Here is a 12,077-nt window from a genome sequence, read left to right on the forward strand (position 1 = left end):
AATTGCGGGGAAGCAGGAGAGAGACACACAGAGCAACAACAAAAAAACTCAGCCCTTGCCAGACACCGCCATTATCCCCGACAAACACTGCACACAGTCGCTGTCCTTGGTTTCAGCACGTATGGAAAACATACTGCGCTTAAAACCGTGCAGGTCGCTCGGTCCATCCGTCCCTTTAAACCAGCTCCGGTCACCGCAAGTCATTCCATTTGTCATTTCAGCGTGAAATTGCAAAATGAAGCGACCGGCACAAATTTCACAAAAGCCCCCACATTACTTACCGTGATGCGCGGTATGTTTTTCTTGCCCTGATAAGACATGGCTGTGATTGTTTGCAATTGAATGCTGTGTTGCAAGAAGCGGTTCTCACTGCAGCCCCCGGGACGTTTGCAAATCTTTATAGAAACATATAATTTTTTAAATTGCGCCTCTTTCTCTTTGCAGCCTCCGCCTCCTGCCCCTGCCCCCACCCCCTGATGCTTCCAGCTGGGCGAGGCGACAGCAATAATGCAATTAGCCCAGGCTGCGGTTGCAAGCAAAGCATACGTCCAGGTCCAGCCGCGCCCAGACCCCGGTCTAAGCCCAACCTCTCCGCTGCCTCGATTGGCTTCCACCGGCGGGTCGGCTGATCAGGTCGCTACCTCCAGCGTGGTGTGCGAGACGAGGAATTCGCCAACCCGCAAAGGCGCAGACAGATTGCTGCCCCTCTACCACACCCACCCCCCACACACAGTCCGGGTAGTTCTTCTATTCGACACATTCTCTTTCCCCCTGACGCCAACATCATCTCGAATTTTTTTTTAAAACAGCAGAGGGAAAAACAGAAAAACTGCAGCAATCGCCTTTTTTTGTTTTGACAAAGGTAACTAGGTTTACAGTTAGGAAATGAGAACTAAAACGCTATTTTTCAGGAGAAAACAAAACAAGAAAATATATATACACAGATGGTGGTGGGTGAATGGCAGGAGCTGCCAGAGGAGGTAGTTGAGGCAGGTACTATCATAAGTTAGAAAATACATTTGGACATGTACATGGATATGGGCCAAACATGAACATGTGGGACCAGTGTAGCATAGGCACATTGGGCCTGTTTCCGTCCTGTATGACACCCAACGTTTAAGAAACATTTGGTTGGGTCCATGGATAGGACTGGTTTCGAGGGATATGCGCTAAAACGTGCAGGGGAGAGATAAGACTTTGCCTTCCATCACAGTGAGGAGGAGATTCGCTGTGATGGATGTTTGTGTAAATTGTGTTGTGTCTTGGTTCTTCTACTTGCTTGTATGACTGCAGAAACCAAATTTCGTTTGAACCTCAATGAGGTTCAAATTACAACAAATAAATTGTATCAATTGTAAATGCAGGCAGGTGGGACAATGTTGGTCGGTGTGGGCAAGTTGGGCCGAAGGGCTTGTCTACACGTTCTATGACTATGAGTATGATTATGTCTTTATATGTAGCAAAGCAAAACGTTTTACGCTCATTTCAGACACAGTCTAGCCCCGTGGTGCCAATGTACTATAACAATATTTAAAAATCATTTGGACAGGCACATGAATAGCAAAGGTTCAGAGGGATTAGCTTGGATGGGGAATCTGGGTCGGCCTAGACAGACTGGGCCGAAGGGCCTGTTTCCATGCTCTCTGTCTCTATGACAGGTGTCACCATGGGCAGCACCACAGTTGTTCACAGGGCCATTTAAGTCAGGAGTCACTGGAAGAGAGACAGGAAATATACAGTACCCAATCAATCTAACTACCGGCAGTCCTTTAAGGTGTGGGAGAAAACGGGTGCCCCCCCAAACATAACCCGCACCGCACGGTCACAGGAAGAATGTGCAAACTCCACGCAGACAGTGGCTGAGGTCAGTATTGAACCCGGGTGACAGATGGGTAAGATAGCTTTGAGTTACTCTGCAGGTGATGAACATCCCACATACATCACCAGGAGCGTTGCAAAGTGATGCTTATGTCTGAGGAAAGGTCTTCTTCTTTACTGCCTATTGTGCCTCATGTAGGGCAGCAATGAAGGTCCTCCACTCAGTAGTGTCGATTCCTTCAGTTGCTGTTTCCGTAACATGTTTGTTTCATGAGACAGGGTTGTTAGCCCTGTGCTCAACCTTCAACCTGGAGGACCAGAGGATCGCACTTCGTCTCGCCTCTACCCTTCGGCCTGTCCAGCATGGGAGACCCTAACAGGAGACGAATCTCCCGCTGGCAAAGCTTTAGGGGTCACTGAGACACACAAGCTCCCCGACCACGACAAGGTTGCAATACAATGGGGAGGGAGGGAAGGTTCCCCACCCGAAACGTCACCCATCCATTTTCTCCAGAGTTGCTGCCTGACCAGCTGAGTTACTCCAGCACTTTGTGGCTTTTTGTGTAGTAACCAGCATCTGCAGTTCTTTGTTTCTACGTGATGCTTATGTTACTGGACTGATATATAAGAGAGAACAGCTGGAGTAACTCAGCAGGTCAGGCAACATCGGTCGAGAGAATGAACAGGCGACGTTTCGGGTCAGGACACTTATTCAGACTCCCAACAGCACTGGAAACCGTGAGGTATTAAATTCAGTTAGTGAAATAAATCTGCAATCAAAGAGGCAGCATGAAAGTACAACATTAGCATGAAAACCCTGTCACCAATAGCCATTTGGGAGGGAATTCTTTGCCCCTAACTTGGACTGGTGTAAGCGTTACTCCAGATCCACATAAAATATGAGCAAACCAAAAGTGCTGGAGGAACTCATCAAACCAGGCAGCATCTGTGGAAGGAAATAAAACACAAGGTGCTGGAAGAACTCAGCAGTGCAGGCAGCATCTGTGGAGAGAAACAAAACAGAAAGTGCTCGAGGGACTCAGCATACTAGGCAGCATACAGGGACAGAACGGACAGGCGATGTTTCAGGTTGGAACCCTTCTTCTGACTATCCTATCTGTGAATGGAAAAGGGATTACAGCCACTGCAGCTTGTAGTCCCTTGTGTAGTCACATATAACATGGCTGGCGTTTAAATGCCCTCAGAAACCATCCAGAGGGGTGACAGGTGCTTTGATGTTTGGCACGGACTCGGTGGGCCTCAGTGACTCACAGGGACAAGAATGGGCAATAAATGCTCGCCCACACCACGTCTCACACCTCCGCTAATGGACTCCATTGATGTGCCAGGGGAAATCCTTAATGGTCCATATCGTATCATTGACACACAGAATCTCTGCCAACTAAACCATTTATTGAGACGGCCTGCTGTATGGAAGGAAATTAATTAGGAATTAGCAATGAGGAGAGAGGGAGGGAGAGAGGGAAGGGAGGGAGAGAGGGAAGGGAGGGAGAGAGGGAGGGGGAGAGGGAGGGAGAGAGGGGAGAGGGACGGAGAGAGGGGAGAGGGAGGGAGTGAGGGAGGGAGTGAGGGAGGGAGAGGGAGGGAGAGACGGAGGGAGAGAAAGGGAGGGAGAGAGAGGGAGATCTTAGGAGCTTTAAAATAAGAAATGTATAAGATTGCCAATGTCATTGAATCATTGAACAATGGGGCCTACTTGACCCATCCTATCCCATCTAGAGATTCAGTGCTGTCTCCTACTCCTAATTCATATGTTTACATGTTTCTATGTTCGTAGCACATTGACTGAAGTGTTTTGGATCGTCCTGAAAGACATGGTATACATTCCCCTTCTATTTCTTGAAATAAGCCACATAGGCGTGTCGGAACAGATAATATTGCAGTGAGCACAAATGGTTAGCAGTCCTGTGTAGAGTGGGTGAGGCTGGTCAGGCACAGCTTTCCCATCGTATGTCCATTATCTCATTCTTCTCCAGATCTCTCTGCAGCCTCTGCTCCCGGAGGAACAACCACACTGCCAATGTTAATATTGTCATCAAATTTCTCATCACGACCTCTACATTTGTCCGAGCCATTAATACACATCCATCAATAACGAAGGGCCTAATACTGAACCCGACCCAAGTTAGGCACAAAATACATGGAGTAACTCAGCAGGCCAGGCAACATCTCTGGAGAACACGGATAGGTAATGTGTAGGAAGGAACTGTAGATGCTGGTTTAAACCGAAGATAGATACAAAACCCTGGAGTAACTCAGCGGGTCAGACAGCATCTGTAGAGAAAAGGAATAGGTAACCCTTCTTCAGACTTCTCGACCCGAAACGTCATCTATTCCTTTTCTCCAGAGATGTTGTCTGGCCTGCTGAGTTACTCCAGCTTTTTGTGTCTATCTATGGATAGGTATTCCTTTGGGACCCTTCATCAGACTGAAGGAAGGGTCCCCGGACCCGAAATGTTACCATTTACTCCAAATATGTTGCCTGACCAGCTGAGTTACTCCAGCATTTTGTGTCTGTCCACGGTATAAACCAGCATCTGCAGTTCCTCGTTATTACATAATGAACCCAACCCATCTGATAAACAGAAACAGGACCCAACCCATTACTAACAGACTGCTCATAGGGTTCAAAGTAACCAGTTTGTTACTGTCACTGGTAATATCGGGCACTAAATATATTTGAACTCAACATGTTGCTCAATAAGTCCAGAGTTGTGGTGCAAAAGGAACAGGGTGGGCATTTGAACTCAAATCTAAATGGTTCGGTATTCCTGCTTAAAGGAATTTACTATTTAACGTCAAGTATAAAACTAGTTACGACAGTTTTGAATCAACCAGTGTCAGCAGATATCTAGACACAGATTCTTTGCACAAAATCCTTCATTTTCAAGACTGCACTTACTTAAATATGTATTGCCAGCGTTTAGTTGTACAGCAACTAAATGATTCAGCGTCTGAATTGTCAGCGGTTCTGCAAGAATAACATGCAGTACAGAAACTAAAAGAGGGAACAGGTTTTCTCACCTCCACGTCTGCATTTTGTCGAGATTTATTCTGCTGAGCCGTTCTGCCGATATTGGGCTTCTGCTCCTCGCTGCCTGTGAATGTTACATAGCGAGCCGCCTCTGCATCTTTCCTGCCTGTTCCTTGTATACACCAGCCGCAACCCAGAGAGGGGAAATTCAAGTGTTTGTTTTCCGAGACGTTGTCTGCCACTGATAAAGCCTCGCTGGATTTCTGCTGCGGCTTCAATCCCATGCATGTGAACCAAGTCGGAGTTTCCGCCTGTGCAAATTTCCTCCCAGCCATGATCAGACTCCCTTTCTCTGTCTCCGTGGGTGAGGCATCTGAAGGTTTGCCTGCTGTAACTTTGCAGGGCTGATACCATTGACCGCAGGAGAAAAACACTCTCTGCTTCCAAATGGGAGGCGATGTGCTGAGCTCCCAGCTCACCAGCTAGCTCTACATTGTCGAAAACAATCACTCAAGCAAGACTGTACTTGGAAGCAAATTGGTCCTCAACAGCACAGGCAGACACATACCCACCCCTCCCACACACACACTCACACACTGACAGACAGGCATCACCCTACACACAAAGGGACACACACATTACCCACAGACACACACACACAGGCAAAGACACATCACTCCACACACACACACACAGACAGACAGACACACACCGACTCACTCCACACACACACTCACACACTGACAGACAGGCATCACCCTACACACAAAGGGGCACACACATTACCCACAGACACACACACACACACACACACACACACATACAGACTGACACACACTCATTCCACACACACACTGGCAGACACGCAACACCCTACACACACAGGCAAACACACATTACCCACACACACACACACACACAGGCAAAGACACATCACTCCACACACAGGCAGACACATACCCACTCCACACATACACACTGACAGACACACACCGCCCCACACGCACAGGCAGACACACACACAGGCAAACACACACGCCCCACACACAGACGCACACACCCACCACACACTAGCCCCGCACACACACCGGCAGACACACACCCACCCCAAATGCAGGCAAATGCACACCTGTCCCACACAGACACACACGTGCTCCACACACACAGACACACACCTGCCCACACACATGGACACAACCCTCTTTCTTCATGTGGAAATTTGATCATCACACAGATAAATGGGACCAGCTTAGATGGGGCACCTTGGTTGGCATAGACAAGTTGGACCCAATTCCATGCTGTATAATTCTACTCTAATCTCTACAGTTAACCTGGGGCAGGCACGAGTTGGGTGGGGGAAGAGAGTTGGATAACACAGAAGTGACAGTGTGTCCCATGTTATCCTCAGCCAGCCACTACTTCCACATATTCTGGCAGGAATCATCGGGATTCACAAACTCAAATCTCGCCTTGCCCTCATTGAATCCTCTGGCTCCACTTCCACCATGACACTACACAGGCTGGAAATCTAACCCTGGTAGAGCCAGTCACTTATACTGTGCATCAGCACAGTCTCAGGTTCCTTAATATCTACCATCAGCGAAATGGGTAAACTCAACTGCTGCAGAGCTATTAGGAAACGGGCCTGTTTCCATGCTGTATCTGTAAAGACTAAAGTCTGAAGTAAAGACTATATTTCCTAGCAGTAAGGCTCAGGAATTTATTTGTTAAATCCAATCCAACACAAAGCTTGTTCAATTGTGCAAAGTGATGGGTAAACATCAACTGAAAAAAAAGACAAATAATTCCTGCCAACCGATTCCAAGCATTTAATTTTTACGTGATTTAAAAATCATTTAACTTAAGTGCAACTGTTTCTTTTTAAATAGTTTGCGACTGTTTTTTTATGGTTTCTTCATTTCTTCAGACTCTTTTGAATCTGGAGGTATGCATTTTCACATTTCTATACCTTGTGCCCGATGGGAGAGAGAAGAAGCAAGTGAGACACGTCCTTGATTTTATGCTGGTGGCCTTGCCGAACAGCGTGAAATGTGGATGCAGTCAACAAAAGGGAGGTTGGTTTGTGTGATGGGCTGGACTGCATCCACAATTCTCTGCATGGAGAATCAGTGCTCAACGACAGATGATGCATGCAGGCAACATTGAGATCAATATTAATTTAACATTAATTGGTGCAGAAACACTTGTTGCCATAAAACAGGGTCAACGCACAATTAGAATGGGTGAAGGAAGCTCACAATCTAAGCCTCTTGCCACTCTCTCTCCACCCCCCATCAAGATCATGGCTGGTCTTCTACCTCATACTGTATCTAGTGGCGTTCTCAATTCCCTTAACATCCATAAACCTATCGATCTGTTTTCAATGAACTGAACGATTAATCTACTGCAAACCTCTGCGGTAGAGAATTGTAAACAAGTTCAAGTTCAAGTTCACATTTATTGCCACATGCACCAATTAAGGTACAGTGGAATTTGATTTACCATGCAGCCATACAATCAGAAATAGCACAATACACAATAGAATACAACATGAACATCCACCATAGTGGAATCAACATTCTTCACTGTGGTGGAAGGCAATAACATCCAGTCTGTCCTCCTCCTTTGTTCATCTGTGGTCCCTCCACAGTCACCGCTACAGACGGCCAGATGTGCAGGCCCTCTCGTCGGGATGCTCGAAACTCCGACTTTGGAACGGACGGACACTCCGTGGTTTGGAGGACCCTAATCGGCCGCTTCCTACCAGAGACCGCGGCTTCAGGATGTTATAGGCCGCAGGCCGGTGGTCGGGGCTCTTCTCCTGCGATCCCCGGCAAGGGATCCCAGACTCCGCAATGGAAAGTCCACGCCGCACCCGCGGCTAGAAGCTCCGCAGACCGCGGCTTCAGGATGTTATAGTTTGCGGGCCAGCGATCAGAGCATTCGCCACTTCCCACTCTACTGGACTTTATCGTGCACTAGACCAAGAGTTCGCAACACCGGGTCTGATCTATGCCAACAGCGGAATGGAGGTGAAATTGGGGCAGTGGATGTTGTAAGGATGACGGGACTTTGCTTCAGCCCCTTTGAAGAGGCACAGTGGTGTTGTAGTTTACCCGGGTTCGATCCTCACCCTTCTTTAGTCAGAGGGTGGTGAATCTGTGGGATTTATTGCCACAGAAGGCTGTGGAGGCCAAGTTCATATTTTTTAGGCAGAGATTGATAGATTCTTGATTATAAAGGGTGTTGGGGGTTATGGGGAGAAGGCAGGAGAATGGGGCTGAGAAGGAAAGAAAGATCAACCACGATTGAATGGCAGACAAGACATAGAAAATAGGTGCAGGAGTAGGCCATTCGGCCCTTCGAGCCTGCACCACCATTCAATATGATCATGGCTGATCATCCAACTTAGTATCCTGTACCTGCCTTCTCTCCATACCCCCTGATCACTTTAGCCACATCTAACTCCCTCTTAAATATAGCCAATGAACTGGCCTCAACTACCTTCTGTGGCAGAGAATTCCAGAGATTCACCACTCTCTGTGTGAAAAATGTTTTTCTCGCATGATGGGACATATGGCCTAATTCTGCACCTACAACTTATGGCTACACATGCTGTCTGCAAGGAGTTTGTACGTTCTCTCTGTGACCTCCCTGCGTGGGTTTTCTCCGGGTGCTCCGGTTTCCTCCCATACTCCGAAGACGTACAGGTTAGCAGATTAATTGAATTTGGTTAAAAAAAATCGTAAATTTTCCCAAATATGCAGGATAGTGTTGGTGTACAGGGTGATCGCTGGTCGGCGCGGACTTGGTGGGACGAAGAGCCTGTTTCTGCACTGTATCTCTAAAGTCTAAGCTCTAGAAAAGGGTGAGAAGAATGGCCCAAGGCGAGATACCCACAAGAGTCAAATAGCCAACCGAGTCTGAATTTGCAGCAAGGTCACCCATGAATGAAGCAGCAACATTCAGCTATTTCCCCCAAGGCACAGCTATAGAGAAAAATCACCTCTCTTAATAATATTCTCAGAAATGTGCTGCACTTTCAGCCATTTCTTGTAAAATGAGTTTAAGGCTGACTGAATCGTCTTTTGTTGCATATGACAGAGGAAATGGCACAAATCAATATCAATTATTAATATTGAAGGCTGGAAATTATATCAAACTGCATTATTCCTGTTTAAAAGCAGTGCATCGTGCCAAACCTATTGCTGATGGAATCCTATTGCTAACAGACGCATATATGGGAGCTGTTAATAGGAGAGACCAGTTGTCATGACATTGGACCAGCAAATCAGTCCGCAGCAGAATATCAGAACACCCACAGCCATCCAATCGTTATTGCAAGCTCTCGGGTAGTGGATTGGTCCTTGGTTGAAGGTCTGCCTGGTTTTTTTTTGTATGTTGGGAGGAACTGCAGATGCTGGTTTAAACCGAAGACAGACACAAAAAGCTGGAGTAACTCAGCGGGACAGGCAGCATCTCTGGAGAGAAGGAATAGGTGACGTTTCGGGTCGAGACTGAGAGGGAGAGTGGGAGACAAGAGATATAAGGTACATAGAACAAATGAATGAAATATATGCAAAAAGCAGCAATGATCAATGAAAGGTTTTCTAATTCCTTGATCGTTGCTTTTTGCATATCTTTCATTCATTTGCTCTATGTGCCTTCTATATCTCTCGTTTCCCTCTCCCCTGATTCTCAGTCTGAAGACGCGTCTCAACCCTCAAACGTCACCTATTCCTTTTCTCCAGAGATGTCACCAGACCCGCTGAGTTACTCCAGCTTTCTGCGCCTGCCACTTTTTTAATTCGTTAGTTGACATCCCCAGCCTGGCCATATTGAAAGCAGACTTTTGGAAGAAAGGATTGGATGCTGCTGCTTGGCAGCCTGCCTTTTGTTACTGGTCCCCAGCCCTGGTGCAGACTCGCCGCAATGACGCAAAGCTTTCCGCTGTTCAATGAATATTGCAGCAATGAATGGGGTGGGGCTGGTGCCGTTGCCAAAGCACTGCAGCCCCTCCCAGCTGCTGGTGGAAGACGAGGCGCTATTGCTGTTAAAGATAGACACAAAATGCTGGAGTAACTCAGCGGGACGGGCAGCATCTCCAGAGGGAAGGAATGGGTGACCGGGAGATATGGAAGGATAAGGTGTGAAAACGACAGATCAAAGCAGGCGGTGCTCAGGAAAAAATGTAGAATACTTCTTTGCCGAGGGGAAGGTGACCATGACGCATATACATCTGTAAAATTAATCAGGACAGTGAAATTAGTCGGATAACTAGGTCGGGGGAGGGACACAGAGAGAGGGAAAGCAAACTTTTGCTGCTGCTCTGCAAAACAAAATCGGTGCAAATTGAAATTAAAAACCCCGTTCATCCCTTGCCTGGCTTGCAATTAGTCTTGGACTGACGCAAAAAGCTGGAGTAACTCAGCTGGTCAGGCAGCATCTCAGAGAATCATTTTCTCCAGAGATGCTGCCTGACCCGCTGAGTTACTCCAGCTTTTTGTGACTGCCTTCGGGTTTAACCAGCATCTCCAGTTCCTCCTTAAGGGCCTGTCCCACTTTCACGACTTAATCCAAAACCTCTGCCGAGTTTAGAGGACCTACAAGATTTTGGTAATCTACGACCTTCCATGAATATGCTCACGAACTGGAGTGACAGAGGTCACTGCTGATGTTGACTTAAGCTTTTTTTATTCACTCACCTTTTTTTCTCTGTCCAGCTGCCGAGCTCTGAGTACCCACGACTACCCTCACGGCCTACTACGGTCTGCCCACGAACTAACTACGAGTAAAAAGTTGCAATTTCTTTTCATCCCAACTATTTTTTTACTCGTGGATATTTTTCATCGGGCTGGAAAAAACGTCCCGACTTACCTGATGCCCCGAGTACCTACGGCTGGCATTACGAGCCGCCACGATATATCTACGAACTCCCACGGCCTCCTACAGACTCGTTACGAACATTCTGCGAGTTTGAATCAGGGGAAAACTGGGGAGAATTCGTGTATTACCTCGTGAAAGTGGGACAGGCCCTTTACACGATGACTTCCTGGCTTGTATTCTCAATACCCCGACCTGTGAAAGCAAGCATACCATACGCTTTCTTAACCACTCTATCTACCTTAATTTGCCACTTTTAAGGAGTTGTGGACTTGGATGACTGGACAGCACGGAACAAAAACATTTCACTGTACCTCGCTCGGTACACGTGACAATAAACTAAACTGAACAAAAAAAAGTCAGAGTTAATCTTGAACATTGAGTGTAAAAATTTGATCTTGCTAATAATCGATTACTGTACTTCATGAAAACAAAACATTTAACCCACCTCTAAAATGTGCTACTTAGTCTGGCCAGCAAAAATAATTGCATTTGTACAGCACTTTTGTACACAGTAAAACACCCCAAGGCATGTCACAAGAGTAGGACAAACAAAATAGATCTCAAACTACCAAAGGAATACGCTAGGGCAGCTGATTAAACGTAGGCACTTAAAATCTCCATACACATATCCATTTGTTCAACATACATTATTCAATAATACATTCCTAGTGGATTGCCTGCAGCTGTTCGTTCTCCCAGCTTCAAACACGAGGTGGGATTTTCAACTTAAGGCCTGGGTATAAATTTTCCATTGCGATCAGCTCCCTATTATAGAAATCTCTCTATTGCATACTCCTACACTACATTACACCTACTCTTGCCCAGAGTGGGTGAATTGAGGACCAGAGGACATAGGTTTAAGGTGAAAGGGAAAAGATTTAATAGGTATCCGAGGGGATACTTTTTCACACAAAGGGTGGTGGGTGCATGGAACAAGCTGCCAGAGGAGTTGAGACAAGGACTATCCCAACGTTTAAGAAACAGTTGGACAGGTTTGGAGGGATATGGGCCAAAAGCAGGCTGGTGGGTCTAGGGTAGCCGGGGTATGTTGACTGGTGTGGACGTTGGGCTGAAGGGACTGTTTCCACACTATGACTATATATAGAATAGTACAGCACAGTAACAGGCCCTTCAGCCCACAACCATGCCGAACATACCAAGTTGAACTAATCTCCTCTTCCTGCACATCCCTCCATTCCTTGCATATCCATGTGGCTGCCTAATAGTCTCTTAAACACCACGATCTTATCTTTTATTTGGTTTTATAAAGAATAGTTCTGTTTTCTAGGAACATTCGTCCAACATTCTTTAATGGGGAAAGTATTAAGAAAAAACATCCAGACTTAGATTTTGATTCATTCATACCTGCTTAATGGAA

At 46.6% G+C, this 12,077-nt stretch overlaps 1 protein-coding gene across 5 annotated transcripts in view; it reads right to left on the reverse strand.

Annotated features, from left to right (window-relative positions):
• LOC116967476 (dihydropyrimidinase-related protein 2) overlaps positions 1 to 10,524 on the reverse strand; it is a 36,586-nt gene extending 26,062 nt beyond the window's left edge. The window contains exons 1-3 of one of the 5 annotated variants that reach the window (XM_033014078.1): positions 10,519 to 10,524; positions 10,014 to 10,015; positions 282 to 436 (exon numbers count right to left, since the gene is read on the reverse strand). In XM_033014078.1, coding sequence (XP_032869969.1) covers positions 282 to 320 — 39 coding nt within the window. In that variant the 5' untranslated portion in view covers positions 321 to 436; positions 10,014 to 10,015; positions 10,519 to 10,524. Of the gene's footprint in view, positions 1 to 281; positions 577 to 4,863; positions 5,408 to 10,013; positions 10,016 to 10,518 lie in introns of those variants that run through there. The other 4 variants (XM_033014075.1, XM_033014074.1, XM_033014077.1 and 1 more) reach the window with 4 other exon arrangements.
• Positions 10,525 to 12,077: the final 1,553 nt, after the last annotated feature.

This window comes from Amblyraja radiata, chromosome 39, assembly GCF_010909765.2.
Source record: "Amblyraja radiata isolate CabotCenter1 chromosome 39, sAmbRad1.1.pri, whole genome shotgun sequence".
NCBI classification, from domain to species: domain Eukaryota; kingdom Metazoa; phylum Chordata; class Chondrichthyes; order Rajiformes; family Rajidae; genus Amblyraja; species Amblyraja radiata.